The following is an 18,853-nucleotide window of genomic DNA, read 5'->3' as shown; positions in this document are numbered from 1 at the left end:
TTTTCGTTCCTAAACAATTAGAAAATTGTGAGTATGTTTTTGTTAAAGTTCTTCGTAAATCTAATTTAGAATCACCTTATGAAGGACCTTTTAAAGTTATATCTAAGAAACATAAAACATTTACAATTCAATACAATAATACTATTAAAAATATTACAATTGATTTACTTAAACCAGCAAACATACTTATTAACAATAATTTAAATACAAACACATTAAACAACAAAAAACAAAAAAAGGTTACATTTAATATTAATTAATAATTTGTTTGTTTCAAATTTTCTTGGAGGGGGAGTAAATATAGTGTTAACTACTTTGTACTCTTTACTTTAATTTTTAAAATAATTTTAATTGAGTTTTCGTGTTAACTTAAAATTTTGAATAACTTCAAAAAAAGAAAATTCTAATTAGTTGGAAAATATCTAAACTCAAAAATTAACAAAAATAAATTTTTTACTTCAAATAAATAACATAATATTTTTAAAAAATATATATTTAAATATTTGGTTAACCACCAAACCTGGGTCCACGTTTTGGCCTATATCTCGAAACCCTAGTCACCAATAAGTATGAAAACTACCCTGTACTAAAGCACTCATCAACAGCTTTCGTTTGATATCCATATTGTATAAACACATTCTAGGGTGCCCGGGTCCACGTTTTGACCTATATCTCGAGACCCTAGTCACCAATAGGTATGAAAACTACCCTGTACTAAAGCACAATCAACAGCTTTCATTTCATTTCCATATTGTATAAACACATTCTAGGGGTGCCCGGGTCCACGTTTTGGCCTATATCTCGAAACCCTAGTCACCCAGGGGTACGAAAAATAGCCAGTATCACAATACTCATAAACAGCTTCCATTTGATACCCATATTGTACAAACACATCCCAGGATTACCCAGGTCCACGTTTTGATCTCAAGGCCCTAGCCAGAACGGGATAAAAAGTATCCTATGTCCGTTCCCTGGTTCTAAGCTACCTCTCCACCAATTTTCAGCCAAATCGGTTCATCCGTTCTTGAGTATGCGTAGTGTAACTAACACTACTTTGTTTTATATATATAGATTGTAATTCTCTAGAAATTGTAAATACTTACGAGAAAATAAAGATTTTACAATACAATACTTTGAGAGATAAATTCTTGATTTTCGGGATCATTACGGGACTTTCTCGGTGTAATTTTGGGTCCCTACCGGCATCATTTCTGGATGGTTTTCGGTATCCGTCCTGGATCTCGTCAGGGAATGACCCGTCGGGGTCGTTTCGGGACTTTTTCTCGACTAATACGGGATCATTTGAGGACCCTTTCGGCATCATTTCTGGATGGTTTTCGGGATCCGTATGGGATCCCGTCAGGGTTATTTCGGGATCATTTGGGGTACCTACCGGTATCATTTCTGGATGGTTTTCGGTATCCGTCCAGGATCCCGTCAGGGAATGATCCGTCGGGTTTATTTTGGGACATTTTCGGGACTATTCCGGGACCATTTCGGGACTATTTCGCGATCAATTGGGGACCCTTCCCGCATCATTTCTGGACGGGTTTCGCGATCCGTCCGGGATCAATTTCTGACTCTTCCCGCATCATTTCTGGATGATTTTCGTGATCCGTCCGGGGTCCGTCAGGGTAATTTCGGGAATTTTTCGCGTTCATTGGGGGATCCCTCTATTTCGGGATGATTTTGGGACCCCCTTCCGGGAGCATTTCTGGATCCCGTCGGGGCCATTTCGTGACTTCCAGCATCAATATACCTTTGTTGCAATTTTGCTGTTGGTGTAATCGACGGTGCAGTGAAATAACTCCCAAATGAAATAACTCCCATGAAATAACTCCCAATGAAATAAGTCCCAATAAAAATGAAATAACTCCCAACTTTAATAAATGAAATAACTCCCAAAGAAGGAAATGAAATAACTCCCAATATTTGCCAGTTATTTCATAATGAAACCAGAAGTCCAAAAAAAAAATGAAATAACTCCCAAATGAAATAAGTCCCAAAAAAATGAAATAAATCCCAAATCAAAATTTGAAATGGTATCTTTATACTATATAATCAGTTACAATGAGATTTGAAAAATACAGCAAACTATTATGTACCTATGTAAAAGTTACAATTACAAGAAAACTTGAATAGTGTCGTTAAAGTAAACGTAATTTATTTTAAAAAATCGCATTTTTTTATGAAATTAACATAATCTATTAAAAGTAAAAAATAAAAGGAATAAGTCTGCGTAGAACACCTTTCGGCATAGGCGGCCTTCGGCCGCGCTTATAAAAAATAACCCTGGGCTACGCCATGCCAAGTCCGGGTGTGTGGTATAACCGTGGCTACCGCCACGTAGGGTTATTTTTTATAAGCTCAGGGTTATTTTTTATAAGCGCGGCCGAAGGCCGCTTATGCAGAAAGGTGTTCTACGCAGAATTACTGTTCATCGCGCAATTTTTTATTCCAAATTTTCTATTTTTTTGTAAAATAAATAAATAGAGTTGAATGAAAATGTCCATTTTCCTCGTTGGTACTATTTAAAACTTTTTCATTCGTTGAAACAAGTTAAAGCATCTGGTACCACCAAGCAAGGAGTGAATTAGATAAAATGGCTGTATGCTTGTGTTCGCGGAATGTAAAGAAATAAATCATTAAATTTTACAATAATACGAAAATTTAAACAAATGAAAATAGTTGATTGTGGTTTTATAAACATTATAAAGGGTACTTATGTATGAAATTCTTGTGAAAGTGTTCGTATGTAGATAAAAAGTGATAGTTATACCATGGTAACTTTAACTACTAATTACTAGTAAATTGTTAATAACAATGCCTGAATTACAAACAATGAAGTAAGTCCCAATAAAAATGAAATAACTCCCAATCTCAAAAAATTATGAAATAACTCCCAAAGAAATTTTATTGGGGATTTTTTCATTTGGGAGTTATTTCATTATGAAATAAAAACCAGCAAAAATTATGAAATAAGTCCCAATGAATTGGGAGCTATTTCATGATGAAATAAGTCCCAATTTGTATGGAAAATATTTGGGAGTTATTTCATTTTTTTGTTGGGAGTTGTTGCATTTGGGAGTTATTTCACTGCACCGTAATCGACATGATCATTAAAACTTAACTTTTCATTGATTTTAATACCCAGATATTTAATACTTGATACTCAATTTTGTTTTGCTTATATTAAGTTTAAGTTTGTTCAAACACAGCCACTTATATATTTCATCCAAATCATATTGTAGCTTTGCAGCCTTCTCGCTCATATTTCCACCGCTTGTCATTATTAATGTATCATCCGCGAAAAGATTGATATCACAATACTTTATACAATTTGAAATATCATATGTATATATTAAATAATATAGGCGCTAATACTGGTCCTTGTGGCAGTCCAATCGTAATGTTCTTATCTTCAGATACTGACGAACCAACTACATTTCTTTGTTTACGACTCTTTGTGAAACTTTCGAACCATTTCAGTTCAGTACCACTTACACCTATATTAAATAGCTTTTTTAGAAGCAAGTTTTGATCTATTGTCTCAAACGCTCGTTTGCGATCCAAGAAAATAGCAGCTCTTCTTTCCAACGGGCAATGAATAGATCTAGAGCTTTTTCGCAAGAGTGCTTTCTCCTAAAGTCAGATTGTTGGGGGATTTATTAATTGAATCGATTCTAGATATTGCACTAATTGCCTTTTTACCACTCGTTCGATAATTTTTTCATCATTCGGTAATGTGTTTATGGGCCTCATCTCTTCGGCTCTAATTGTATTCGCCACTTTTTCTATTGGCACAACTGTAGAAGTTTTCCATAAGTCTGGAAACACCCCATTTTTCAAACTCTCGTTGATTATTTACATGTAAAAAAAACCCACAATATATTATCGCATCTTTTATGACTCCTTCCGCTAGAGGATTATTTCCGCCTATCTTATATTTAAGACTTTTGCCAATTCTTATTATTTCATCCGTATCTATTTCAACAAACTTAAAACTGTTTGTAATTATTTGGCCTGTGGGAAACTCCCTATCAACAACTTCTATTTTTGAATTGATTTCTGTGAGGCTGTCTATAAAATAATTGTTTAACGATTGAGCAATTTCACGTTCAGCTGTGTAAATTGTGTCATCAATTGGGATTTTATTTATGGTATTTTTAGTCTTCGACATACTTATAAAGTTTTTGAGATGGTTCCATATTGCTTTACTATCTCTCATATTAGCGGTGATTTTGCGCTTCATGTTTTTTACCTTTTTGACTCTCACTAAACGTTTATATTGATGGTTAATAACTTGGTAGTTTTGCCAATCTCCCGTTTCTATTGCAGATTTATATATATTGTATTTTTGCCTGTTTAGATTAGCTAACTCACTATCGTACCATTTGTTCATTAATTTATCACTTATTTCTTTAGGATAAGTGAGGGTATGCATAGTATTTGTCAATTTAGCTGTTAAAAATGTGACTTTATTATTAACTTTATATCTAACTGTGAGAATTCAGAGTAGTTATAGGTACTTAAAAGGTAAACTAGATTTTCACTTAAATAATTTTCCCAAGACACAATCGACTTTTTTAAGCGCATTCTTAAAGATTTTTCAAGGTTTATTGTAAAAGATATAGTTTCGTGATCCGATATTTTATGCATATCCATTTTTTTACATGTAATATTGTTACTGTTTGTAAACAGCAGATCTATCATAGTTTCAACATCTTCTGACTTTCTTGTATAGAAATATATTTTTTGTGACATAGACGAGGATTGAAATAATTGAAATAATTATTAATTTCTTTCACATTTTTAACTAGACCGGCTGTGGGTTCAATCACCTTTTTTAACGCTTACTTCGTTTCTTTAGCCTTTCTGTTTTTATTTGAAGGTTTTATAACAATTTTGCCTTCATTTCCCTTAAGAGCTTTTGCATAATTCATTGGACTACTTTCTTTACAATCACTAGTCTCTGGGCGCATTTTCCTAATTATTTCGCCACATTTTTGTAGCCCCGTAGATATCTCACTAATAATTTAATTTTTCATAGCATTAATTTTTACTTCAATGTTATGTTCCAGAAATGAGTTAAAATCTGAAACAATACTAGTTCTTATTTGAGTGCATTTATTATTAATCAGCTGCTCAACAATCTGCTTAACATCAGTATCCTTCAGTTTGGTTTCTTCGCACTTATTTATGAGATGTTTAATTTCTACAAACTTCGTATTGGTATCTGACAACGCGCATTGATTGCAGAACATTTTCAAATTATTTTATCCGCGAAAATCTTAATTTCATTTCTCTTTATGTTCCACTCCAATTTGACTGTCAATTGTCAGCTGTTACAACACATCCATGCAGGTGCTGTTTGCATATATGTACAATGATGTGCAATAAATCAAGTGCAAGAACAATTGGCACAGGAAGGAAGGCAAAAAGGATAAACAAACACAGAGGAGCACCGTCGGTAGCTCAGTAACAGAGCAGTAATGGAGGTTAATCCAATATAACTCTATTTTATGGATTTTGCGGCTCCAACACTCGGTTTGCGGAGGTGTCCAATGCAGTTCTGCGCTAATTGTGCCGTATCGTGTGTCAATCCAATGTCACTTGACTTACCCTTTCTACTTCTTTTATTGTATGTGTTTGTTGTTGTTGCTGTGCAGCTGTATGCGCAGTGTGGATATGGATATCAAATGAAAGCTGTTGATGAGTGCTTTAGTACAGGGTAGTTTTCATACCTATTAGTGACTAGGCTCTCGAGATATACGCCAAAACGTGGACCCGGGTACCCCTAGAATGTGTATACAATATGGATAACAAATGAAAGCTGTTGATGAGTGCTTTAGTACAGGGTAGTTTTCTTACCTATTGGTGACTAGGGTCTCGAAATATAGGGCAAAACGTGGATCATGGTAACACTAGGATGTGTTTTTACATTATGGGTATCAAATTGAAGCTGATATGTGCTTTAGTACAGAGTATTTATACCGCTGGCTGACTAGGGTCTCGAGATATAGGCCAAAACGTGGACCCGGACATGAATTAAAAATACCCTCATACCTACATATTTACATACGTCCTATTAGATTTGCCTGAAATTTGGTATATAAATTTGCCTATACTAGTATTTGCGATCCTTTTTTCCGGGAAGTAGACCAGAGACGGACTGGGACTGGGATTAGGACTAGGACTGGGACTGAGACTCGGAATGGGACTGGAGTAAAATACATACCACCCTCTGGGACTGGCAATAAGAGATGAAGAAGAATGAGAAGAACTTGCGAGAAGAGAAAAGAGGGAAGAATAATGAGACTGAGAAAGAGATAGAGTGGGACGAAGATAGAGATAGATGAAGCGAAGAAGACGTAGAGAGGAGTGAATAAAAGGATTAAGAAAAATTGCAAGGGGGGGGGGGGGGGGATAAGGGCAGAGTTAGACGGAAAAAGCTTCTTAAAATGTATGCAGATAGACCAAATTTAGTAATGCTAGTAATAATAATTAGCTTCAACTTTAGGGGCGCACTTTGACACCTTTTTTTTGTATGTGGACCATACCGGTGTAGTGTGTTGGGCTTAAGAAGGTATTCCCATAAGACGAAATAAAATGTTAAATTTTCATATCCGTTTTCTGCTAGACAAATTAATACATTTCGTTTAGAAAAATATAAAAAAATTTTCTAAACTTAAAGTTGTAATGCTTTTCAATAATTTACTTTTATATTTATAGACCATACATGGAAATGAAGAGACGTTTTTAGGCATAATTTCCAACGTCAATTTCGAACGTAATGTGAAATCCTTAAATAGTGCTTACGAACAGTATATACTCAGTGTTGGCGAATTTGATGAAAGGATCCTGTTAAATAATCCAAACTATCGCAGACTTAGCACCTCAGGTAAACAATTGAGGATAAGATTTTTTGACTTCTTAATACTTTAAATGCACTTATTTCGTAGATATGGGTGAAGAAACCCATTCCGTAAGTAATTAAATTGTATGCGAAATATCTCCAGATGTTTTTTGATCAATTTGTTAATTTTTGGGATCAAAGCTTTCAACTCCACAGACACCATATACTCGTATGCATAGTTTACCAAGCAGAGAAGGCTATACGGAGCCAGTAACAAGTGCAACTAGTAATGTTAAAAAACTAAAGGATATTGCGGACATTTCTGGACCATCTGATTTTATAAGGTATACTTCCCCCAAATTAAATAACTTTTTATTTATATAAGATTTACAGGTAAATCGCATTGTTTTACACAACTTTTATTTTTATTAATATGAGAGCAGTGTTGCCGCTTCCAAAACGAGTTTGGTGATGGTGCCCCCCCTCCCCCCCCCCCCCCCCCCCAAAATTTAGAAAGAAAAAATTCAGAAACACATTGTTTCAGAAAACATTAGTCAGAACCCTTTTTTCAGAAAGACAAAATTCAGAGGTCAAATCTTAGAAGTCTAATTTCATAAGTTAAAATTCAGAAAGTAATAAGACGACAGAAAAAACATTAAATTTTTCTCAAAATTCAAAAACGTTAATTTACATATTTGGAAGGAATTATGTATAAAGAAAAAGTAGTACAATCTAAAATTTTGAATTGGGTGCAATAGCAAGCATGTAATTAATTAATTATTCTCGAGTTTATCTTTTTCAAATGAATTTACAATTTTTGTTGTTATATCTGCCTACTGATTTGTAAGATCGCGAGTTCGAATTGAGCTCATTATTATTGTTATGATAACATTTTTCTTAATTGAAAAAATTTTAAATTAGAATGGAAGAAAGAAAAAAATTTACATAACTGCCAAAGCTCGTTGTATAGATCCATTTCGGGAGCTGCTAAATTCCTTCATCGGCAACGTTTAGGCGCAGCTGCTATAACCATTCAGTTATCACAGGGGTTGTTTGTTTGTCTTCATTATTTCTACTTCTATTCTGGTTCTTGCCATTTGATATTCACTGCACTGCGACATCTGTTGCAGAATGGATGTGAAAATTGGACTTGTTTCATGACAATGATGCCATAGTGTCATATTTATTGACACTTTTTCCCCGGGCTCTGGGATGTATTAACAATTTTTGTTGTTTCAATTAAGAAAAAATGTATCATAACAATAATAATGATAAAATAATTATTGTTAGGCCTTGATCTCGATTCCTACCCGCGATCTTTTGAATTTACAGTATTAAAAGACGAAGTCTTTATATTTTTTCTTGCGTTTCCGATATGGTTCGCCTCCACCTAAAAATTGCTGCAGTTTTGTTTCTATTATTGCCTGTGAGTTTTTTATTTTATTTATGCAATTAAATATGTTAGAGTGTGTCCCAAACGCACTTCGAATGACGTTGTGCCACCTTTCGATGGAATTATTTGTACGGACTTCACCCAATTTGGTGATATTTTACGTTAGACTGGGTCGATTTATTAACCTATATCGCGCCATCGATTTTTCGATAGGATTTGGGCTCAGGAAAAAAAGTTCCACTACGCACCCAAAAAAATAATTTTTGAGCCTGCAAAATTTCAACGATTTTTGCAATTTTTTCATTTTCAAGGCTCCAAATCATTTTTTATGTATTTTTTTCGTGTCAATTGGCAAATGCAGTTTTTTGAAAAAAAAATTCTTTTATGGAGATTTAGAAGAATTTTGGTCGAAAAATCGATTTTTTTTTGCAGGCTCAAAAATTATTTTTTTGGGTATGCCTAGTGGAACTTTTTTTCCTGAGCCCAAATCCTATCGAAAAATCGATGGCGCGATATAGGTTAACTTTCGTCCATACAAATCGACCCAGGTTATTATACATATTCCATAATTCGATTGAATATAATGCCTTCTTTCGACGTTGCTGTGTTCCAGGCTGAAAAAAAATTCAGAAGTAAAATTTCAGAAGTTAAAATTCAGAACGTCATCAGAAAGCAAAAAACATTACATTTTGCGCAAATTATATATAAGGAAAATGCAAAGAAATTCACAAATATTAGTGTAAAATTTATCGAAATATCGAGAACCACTAATTAATAACATCATTTGAAATCTTTTAAAAAATAGAAAGTATAAAAACAATGGAAAGCGATTAATATTAGCAAAGCTGCTCAAAATTTTTATATTGAAGTGCGAAGCACGATACATGTACAAAATTGTATGTACCTACACTGAAATTTTATTTGTATTAAAAAAAAAAAAAAATAAAAGTTTACACGTTTAATAAGTTTGGTTTCAAGTCACAAAATGTCGGTTGTCATGTGGCCATTAAACTTAATTCTCATGCGCCGACCTTTAGCTATATAGAGTTAATGTCAGAACATACTTTATATAACATTGAAATATAAACATCAAGTTCTGTATTTAAATAATCACAGCCATAGATACTAAGCCATATTACTCAGCCCCGCAAGTTCTCTTACCGGGTCCGGTTGATATTTACTTCAATTGTTACGAAGCAGGGAAAGCAACCAAAAATTACAAACTTTGGTAATTTACTATCCAATTCGAAACAGTGTATCTTTTTTAAGAAACCAACCAAGTGAAAGGCTATCGCGAAAAACGTTGTAAGCGGTAATTTCTGCATGAAATAGAATTTTGCAAATATCGATTCGGCCAATATAACATTTTCAGTCATAACTTTCTATGCCGTTCATTAATTTTTTCATAAAAGGCCTAACAGAACAAACATTTTAATTAATTTTTACTCCAATTTCATAAAAAATAAAGAAATAGCATATGCTATCTGTGTTTTAATTTAAAAGGGAAACATGATAAATAACCCTCCACTATAGTCTATAAGTTTTCGTAATATGTTCGAGGTAAATGGTTTTTTATTTAATCGCGCCTATATGGCAACTCAATTATATTTTGTAATTCCAACGAATGATGGAATAAAGTAAAAGAAGAACATGAAATTTCAGTTCATTGTAAACATCCGCATACATATGTATATTCTTGTACAACCGCTTAAGAACTAATTTACATTAAATTAAATCTTGTTCAGTCCGCTGATTAATTACTCGCTTTTTTACAACCCGATATAAGTTGCGGTCCAAAGTAAACTCCCGCTATTTCGCTTTTTCGTTTTTTGCGCAACCATTTGGTCCTTCGTCGCGCCGGATCACGCTTGTTAATATAGTGCAAAATACAGTCCATATATACATTTAAAGACTTATTGCTAGTTTTAAAGCATTGCAAACCTATATTAAAAATGGTTTTTATACATTAAATCGTTCGCATTTGCATAAGTTGTGATTTTTAAGCGCATATAAAAACTTCAATCACACGTGTGAACCATAACCCCCATTCGATTACAATTGGTTATACCCCGCAGCAACTACCATGTCTAAGTTAAAGGTAAGAGATTCTGCATTAAATGCAATTAAACGATACGTTGCAACTAGCAAAAATGATGCGGTGGTAGTAGATAAAGAAGCAATAGAAACATATCTCCAGCTTCTTGTGGAGCAGTGGCTTCGATTCAATAAAGCTCAAGAAGAAGTAGAATTATCGTGCGGTGAAGAAAATATAGCTATTGAAGAGCAGTCGTGCGCACAGGCAGAAGAGTGGTACGTTGTAGCGAAAACATATTTTAAACTACTCATCGGCACTCCTGAGCCACCACGTCTATGTACACCAACAAGTTTTACGTCTTCACCAGTTCAGCTACCTAAGCTGCAGTTGCCGACTTTTAGTGGTGATCCTACAAATTGGTTAGCTTTGTACGACGCGTTTCAGTCGCTCGTACATAAAAAATCTAGTTTGTCCGCCAGTCAAAAATTACATTATTTACGTAATTGCCTACAAGGTGAGGCACTTCAACTTGTAAGTAGTTTACAAATTTGTGATAGCAACTACGATGCCGCATGGGATCTACTCACTTCGCATTATATGCGCGTCATGGTTGATAGTCATTTCAAAGCTACTTTTGCAATTGAGAAGGCAACACGAGGTACTGGTAAAGACGTCGGCTCGTTAAATGCGTTAAATCGCCCTACCGAGTTTTGGGACGATTGGCTCGTCCACAGTACCGTATCGAAGTTAGCTTACGAACCTAGAAAACAATGGGAATTGTCGTTGGTAGGTGACGTTTTACCCACCTTCGAAGATTTAGTCGAATTTTTGGAAACACGTGCCGAATCGTTGGAAATGATAGCAACGAGTGGTATATCGTCAACATCATCGCAGGATCTACGGCAAAGGCTACAACAAATGTGCTCCATGCTATTGGTGAGCAACATTCATCGTCATCCAGCTCAGCTGATGCATCATCATTGCAACGGCAAACACAAAATTTACACTTGCCCAACATTTCGCAAATTAAACGCTGGTACAAGGTTTGTATCAGTCAAAAACAATAACGCTTGTTAACATTTGCAAACTTCGACATCATACACTATTGCACGGCTGCCGCGAAGAAGACAACAGTAGTGGCGAGCTGAATGCAAACGCTTCTCCTTTCGTAAAGCAGCAAGGCAATCCTTCTGCGCTGAAAGCTACTATGTCTTCCACGATGGATAACATTACTACATCACCCATTGTTGCTACTAATTCCGATACACCGCATTCAGGTTCCGTAGCATCTCATGTCGCTGAATCTTATAAGGCTATTTTGTTGGCAACCGCAGAAGTATATCTGAAAGATTACGCAGGTCGGTGGCAACCTGCACGAGTGTTGTTTGACAATGGCTCACATGCGTCTTTTGTGGCTGAAGCCTGCATACAACGCCTTCGTCTGTCGAGGAAATCTTCAGTTTCACAGGGATTGGTTCATCAGATGCAGGTAGAATTAAGGGTGAGACCGCTCTATCGCTCGCTCCTCGATCTCTTGATCAAAATTTCACAATCAACTCCCTAATTTTATCGAGGATTACAAACGATCTTCCTAGAATTTTTGTACAGGTATCATCTTGGCCTCATTTACGAAATCTAACTCTTGCTGATCAGCATTTCGCCAAACCTGGTCCTATTGACGTCTTAATAGGAATGGACTAGATGGATCAATTTTTACTAAGCGGTCTCTGCAAGGGACCACCTGATACACCCATGCACAGTGTTTCGCGTAGAACAAGCTAGCTGGACAAAAACAAAGTTCTTATTCCAAGAAAAGTGTAATGAGAAATGAAAGAAAACAAACAAAATAACGGGATTTTTGCTTTTTATACTCAGTTGAGCAGAGCTCACAGAGTATATTAAGTTTGATTGGATAACGGTTGGTTGTACATATATAAAGGAATCGAGATAGATATAGACTTCCATATATCAAAATAATCAGGATCGAAAAAAAATTTGATTGAGCCATGTCCGTCCGTCCGTTAACACGATAACTTGAGTAAATTTTGAGGTATCTTGATGAAATTTGGTATGTAGGTTCCTGAGCACTCATCTCAGATCGCTATTTAAAATGAACGATATCGGACTATAACCACGCCCACTTTTTCGATATAGAAAATTTCGAAAAACCGAAAAAGTGCGATAATTCATTACCAAAGACAGATAAAGCGACGAAACTTGGTAGATGAGTTGAATTTATGACGCAGAATAGAAAACTAGTAAAATTTTGGACAATGGGCGTGGCACCGCCCACTTTAAAAGAAGGTAATTTAGAAGTTTTGCAAGCTGTAATTTGTCAGTCGTTGAAGATATCATGATGAAATTTGGCAGCGACGTTACTCCTATTACTATATGTACGCCTAATAAAAATTAGCAAAATCGGAGAAGGACCACGCCCACTTTAAAAAAAAAAATTTTTTTTAAGTAAAATTTTAACAAAAAATTTAATATCTTCACAGTATATAAGTAAATTATGTCAACATTCAACTCCAGTAATGATATGGTGCAACAAAATACAAAAATAAAAGAAAATTTCAAAATGGGTGTGGCTCCGCCCTTTTTCATTTAATTTGTCTAGGATACTTTTAACGCCATAAGTCGAACAAAAATTAACCAATCCTTTTGAAATTTGGTAGGGGCATAGATTTTATGATGTTAACTGTTTTCTGTGAAAACGGGCGAAATCGGTTGATGCCACGCCCAGTTTTTATACACAGTCGTTCGTCTGTCCTTCCGTTAACATGATAACTTGAGCAAAAATCGACATATCTTTAATGAACTTAGTTCACGTACTTACTTGCACTCACTTTATCTTGGTATGAAAAATGAACGAAATCCGACAATGACCACGCCCACTTTTTCGATATCGAAAATTACGAAAAAATAAAAAAATGCCATAATTCTATACCAAATACGAAAAAAGGGATGAAACATGGTGAGGTAATTGGATTGGTTTATTGACGCGAAATATAACTTTAGAAAAAACTTTATAAAATGGTTGTGACACCTACCATATTAAGTAGAAGAAAGTGAAAAAGTTCTGCAGGGCGAAATCAAAAACCCTTAAAATCGTGACAGGTATTACATATATAAATAAATTAGCGGTATCCAACAGATGATATTCTGGGTCACCCTGGTCCACATTTTTGGTCGATATCTGGAAAACGCCTTCACATATACAACTACCACCACTCCCTTTTAAAACTCTCATTAATACCTTTAATTTGATACCCATATCGTACAAACACATTCTAGAGTCACCCCTGGTCCACCTTTATGGCGATATCTCGAAAAAGCGAACACCTATAGAACGAAGGCCCACTCCCTTTTAAAAATACTCATTAACACCTTTCATTTGATACCCATATCGTACAAACAAAGTCTAGAGTCACCCCTGGTCCACCTTTATGGCGATATCTCGAAAAGGCGACCACCTATACAACAACCACCACTCCCTTTTAAAACCCTCATTAATACCTTTAATTTGATACCCATATCGTACAAACACATTCTAGAGTCACCCCTGGTCCACCTTAATGGCGATATTTCGAAACGGCGTCCACCTATAGAACGAAGGCCCATTCCCTTTTAAAAATACTCATTAACACCTTGTATGTATGTATGTATGTATTTATTTGAAAATTTGTTCCTAGCACAACAATTTTGACAAATTATTTAACAGTGCTAGTCATGAATAGCATGAGCTATAAAAATTGAACATTTATAATAATAAATTAGATTAATCAAATTAAATTAAATATAGCGGACAATAGTGAAATATTTATGTATGTAAATGTAAATCTTAAAACTAAAGAAAAGTAGTTAATAAATATTAAAAGACAGCAGTAGTGATGATAACCTTTGGCTGGTTATAGATTGAATAGTATTTAACAAACAAAGAAAGAAGACACAGAGAAAGGAAAAGGACTTAGAAATGAACATTTTAACAACAACAATTTGAGATCCAGTTTAAGAGTCGTTAAAAAATGATGTTAGCTCTTTTCTGAAGTGCAGAGCATTACTTAAGAGTCGAAGACTAGTAGGTAGCGAGTTCCAAAGACGTATTGCAGTAACAAAGAATTGGCGCTCAGAGGTTAGCGATCGGTATCTGATGTGCTTAAGAAGAAGCACCGATCTTGATGATTGCAGAAAAATAAGCTTACGATATAGATAGTCAGGTTCCTTCGTGTGTATCAATTTATGGAGGAAGGACAGTGTTTTGACTTTTAAAAGATTTTCGAAAGAAATGTTTAGCAACCTTTCAGCATGTTGAGATACGTGGTCAAACCTTTTCAACCCATAAACATATCTAGCAATGTTGTTGTAAACAACATTTAGTTTGTTCTTGCACAGATAGTCACAGTTTGAGTAAATCACACAACCATGGAGTAGCGTAGGTATTAAGTACGCTTTAGCCAGAAGTAGTCGTATGTGCAAAGGCGTGAAATACTGTGTTAACCATAGTGTACGAAGCATTCCATACACTTTCCCAACCGTTCTAAAAATATGGTCTTTCCATGTCAATGTTTTGTTAAAAATTACACCTAAGTTTTTCGCCGTATCTACGTATTCTATAACGGAATTGTCGAACACTACATTCTCTAAATCATTAGTGGGAAAAGACCTTCTATGCATAACAATACATTTTGACTTATTCGGGTTTATACATAAGCCATTCATAGCAGCCCATGAAAATATTTGATTCAAATCGTGGTTTAAGTTACTTATGCACAAGCTAGTTTGATCACGAGGACAACACGTAAATAACTGCACATCATCAGCGTAGATATGAACATTACAATACTTAAGGACATCGGGTAAGTCATTGATGTACAGAACAAATAACAGAGGACCCAGGATAGAGCCTTGAGGGACGCCTCTTAAGACATGAAGGAAGTCAGACTTTTCACCATCTATACATACTGCTTGAGTCCTATCGCCATTTGATACCCATATCGTACAAAAAAAGTCTAGAGTCACCCCTGGTCCACCTTTATGGCGATATCTCGAAAAGGCGAACACCTATAGAACTAAGGCCCCCTCCCTTTTAAAATACTCATTAACACCTTTCGTTTGATACCCATATTGCACAAACGAATTCTAGAGTCACCCCTGGTCCACCTTTATGGCGGTATCTCGAAACGGCGTCCACCTATGGAACTAAGGATTACTCCCTTTTAAAATACTCATTAACACCTTTCTTTTGGTACCCATATTGTACAAACAAATTCTAGGGTCACCCCTGGTCCACCTTTATGGCGATATCTCGAAAATGCGACCACCTATACAACAACCACCACTCCCTTTTCAAACCCTAATTAATACCTTTAATTTGATACCCATATCATACAAACACATTCTAGAGTCACCCCTGGTCCACCTTTATGGCGATATTTCGAAACGGCGTCCACCTATAGAACTAAGGCCCACTCCCTTTTAAAATACTCATTAACACCTTTCGTTTGATGCCCATATTGTACAAACAAATTCTAGGGTCACCCCTGGTCCACCTTTATGGCGATATCTCGAAACGGCGTCCACCTATGGAACTAAGGATTACTCCCTTTTAAAATACTCATTAACACCTTTCTTTTGATACCCATATTGCACAAACAAATTCTAGGGTCACCCCTGGTCCACCTTTATGGCGATATCTCGAAACGGCGTCCACCTATGGAACTAAGGATTACTCCCTTTTAAAATACTCATTAACACCTTTCTTTTGATACCCATATTGTACAAACAAATTCTAAGGTCACCCCTGGTCCACCTTTATGGCGATATCTCGAAACGGCGTCCACCTATGGAACTAAGGATTACTTTCTTTTAAAATACTCATTAACACCTTTCTTTTGATACCCATATTGTACAAACAAATTCTAGGGTCACCCCTGGTCCACCTTTATGGCGATATCTCGAAACGGCGTCCACCTATGGAACTAAGGGTTACTCCCTTTTAAAATACTCATTAACACCTTTCTTTTGATACCCATATTGTACAAACAAATTCTAGGGTCACCCCTGGTCCACCTTTATTGCGATATCTCGAAAAGGCGACCACCTATACAACAACCACCACTCCCTTTTAAAACCCTCATTAATACCTTTAATTTGATACCCATATCGTACAAACACATTCTAGAGTCACCCCTGGTCCACCTTTATGGCGATATTTCGAAACGGCGTCCACCTATAGAACTAAGGCCCACTCCCTTTTAAAATACTCATTAACACCTTTCGTTTGATGCCCATATTGTACAAACAAATTCTAGGGTCACCCCTGGTCCACCTTTATGGCGATATCTCGAAACGGCGTCCACCTATGGAACTAAGGATTACTCCCTTTTTAAATACTCATTAACACCTTTCTTTTGATACCCATATTGTACAAACAAATTCTAGGGTCACCCCTGGTCCACCTTTATGGCGATATCTCGAAACGGCGTCCACCTATGGAACTAAGGATTACTCCCTTTTAAAATACTCATTAACACCTTTCTTTTGATACCCATATTGTACAAACAAATTCTATGGTCACCCCTGGTCCACCTTTATGGCGATATATCGAAAAGGCGACCACCTATACAACAACCACCACTCCCTTTTAAAACCCTCATTAATACCTTTAATTTGATACCCATATCGTACAAACACATTCTAGAGTCACCCCTGGTCCACCTTTATGGCGATATTTCGAAACGGCGTCCACCTATAGAACTAAGGCCCACTCCCTTTTAAAATACTCATTAACACCATTCGTTTGATACCCATATTGTACAAACAAATTCTAGAGTCAACCCTGATCCACCTTTATGGCGATATCCCTAAATGGCGTCCACCTATAGAACTATGGCCCACTCCCTCATCAAATACTCTTTAATGTCTTTCATTTGATACACATGTTATACAAACACATTCCACGGTTTCCGTCGGTTCATTTTCCTACATGGTTATTTTCCCTTATGTTGTCACCATAGCTCTCAACTGAGTATGTAATGTTCGGTTACACCCGAACTTAACCTTCCTTACTTGTTTTTGATATTTTTTCTCATATATATTGTGTAATTGAAGTAAGAAGGCAGGAGTGGCCGTAAAATGCATTGATTAATTTGCAAAATTCTTGTTGAATATTAAGCTTCATATTTATTTTAAGTGAACACTTTTATATAATTTTTTTGATGGATTCTAAGCTCGAAGGTAGGTAAAATTTTTTAATAGTAATTCTTTCGCAATTAGAGTATTTTCAATATATTTAACATTCCGTTATTAAGAAGAAAAGGTATTTTTTCTCTATATTTTTAACTTTAGGGACAACACATCCGCGGACATCCGGGCTAAATTTTACATATGTTTTAGTCGCAAGTATTTTCTAATAGTCGACAGAAAAAACCATTGCGAATTCTTTGCAAATCTATTTTTAATTTTTTTTTTTTGTAGATTTAGTTATCTCTATATATAAAATAGGATGTATGTACGTACCAGCTCCGACGAGATATTTGAACCTTTAAAGCTGATCTACAAACGGCAAAACCAATTCCCAGGTACAGGGAACAAACACGTAGCCATAAAACACACAAAAAAAAAAAACGCGCAAGGTCAACAAGAGGACACCAAAAGCAAAAAGGCGAAGATCAATGACTTCAACCTGCCACTACCTACCGCACCAGTCACCAAGGCATAAAAACAGGTACATACAGAGCAATCCTAATGCAGGTATAACCACACAGGAACGCTACACAAAACAACCCACAACGGTACACAACTGATAACAAATCAGAACGATCAACGACACTTAAGATGCAGCACAACAATATCAACTATTCACCCTGTCGGAAAGTCAACAACACAAAGCAGTTTAGTTATAACCGTACCAAGAACGGAGTTTTTTGACATTTGGGTTCAACATTCGAAGGAAACCAGATATAAAGAATTATTGAGTTTTGTTTTACTTAAGTACGATTTAAGCGAAGCAGCTAAAAAGTTTAAGCATACAAATATCGGCATATTCGTCGAAGCTGGATAAAAAGTAGAACACTCCTGAAAGACATAAGGAGCGATTTTTGAATAAAAACTCGTAGTGGCTTTCGGGTCCAGACTTCACATTTACAATAACGGTGGATTCAAAGCTGCCATCAGGCCAACCAACCACTTCTTCAGGTGGTTCGCCCCGGAAGACGAAATAAGGATTTGTTAGCTGCAGTGAAAAAACCAAACGGCGTCGAGTGGATGACCTCTTGCAATCTAGAAGTCCTGGTGAGTTACTTTATGCGGCAGAAGTATCAACGCGTATGTCCGGCAACAGAAATGTTGCTAACATTAATCACTTGCTAACAAAATCACAGAAAACCACTCAAATATCCGGAAAAAGATGACATGTGAGCCAGACGCAAGATGCTTGAGCAATGTAGAAGCTTTAGCATACTACGTAGATAGCAAGTCGACGACTCATGGGTACAAAGCGACTCGGAAGTGGAGCATCAAGGCAGGCCATAAGGTTTATCCATCATTTTATAGTCTAAGAAAAGCTAAG

General features: G+C 35.9%; 1 protein-coding gene across 4 annotated transcripts in view; it reads left to right on the top strand.

The window, feature by feature from the left end:
* Positions 1-18,853, top strand: part of Rbf (Retinoblastoma-family protein) — a 597,832-nt gene that overhangs the window by 251,123 nt on the left and 327,856 nt on the right. For all 4 annotated transcript variants that reach the window (XM_067782297.1, XM_067782293.1, XM_067782295.1 and 1 more), the window contains 3 exons: positions 6,733-6,901; positions 6,963-6,985; positions 7,058-7,200. In XM_067782297.1, the coding sequence (XP_067638398.1) occupies positions 6,733-6,901; positions 6,963-6,985; positions 7,058-7,200 (335 nt within the window). The remainder of the gene's footprint in view (positions 1-6,732; positions 6,902-6,962; positions 6,986-7,057; positions 7,201-18,853) is intronic.

The sequence above is a fragment of the Eurosta solidaginis genome, chromosome 4 (genome assembly GCF_040869045.1).
Source record: "Eurosta solidaginis isolate ZX-2024a chromosome 4, ASM4086904v1, whole genome shotgun sequence".
In the NCBI taxonomy this organism is placed as follows: domain Eukaryota; kingdom Metazoa; phylum Arthropoda; class Insecta; order Diptera; family Tephritidae; genus Eurosta; species Eurosta solidaginis.
The sequence above is the reverse complement of the archived record's forward strand: the minus strand, read 5'-3'. Positions and strand labels throughout refer to the sequence as shown.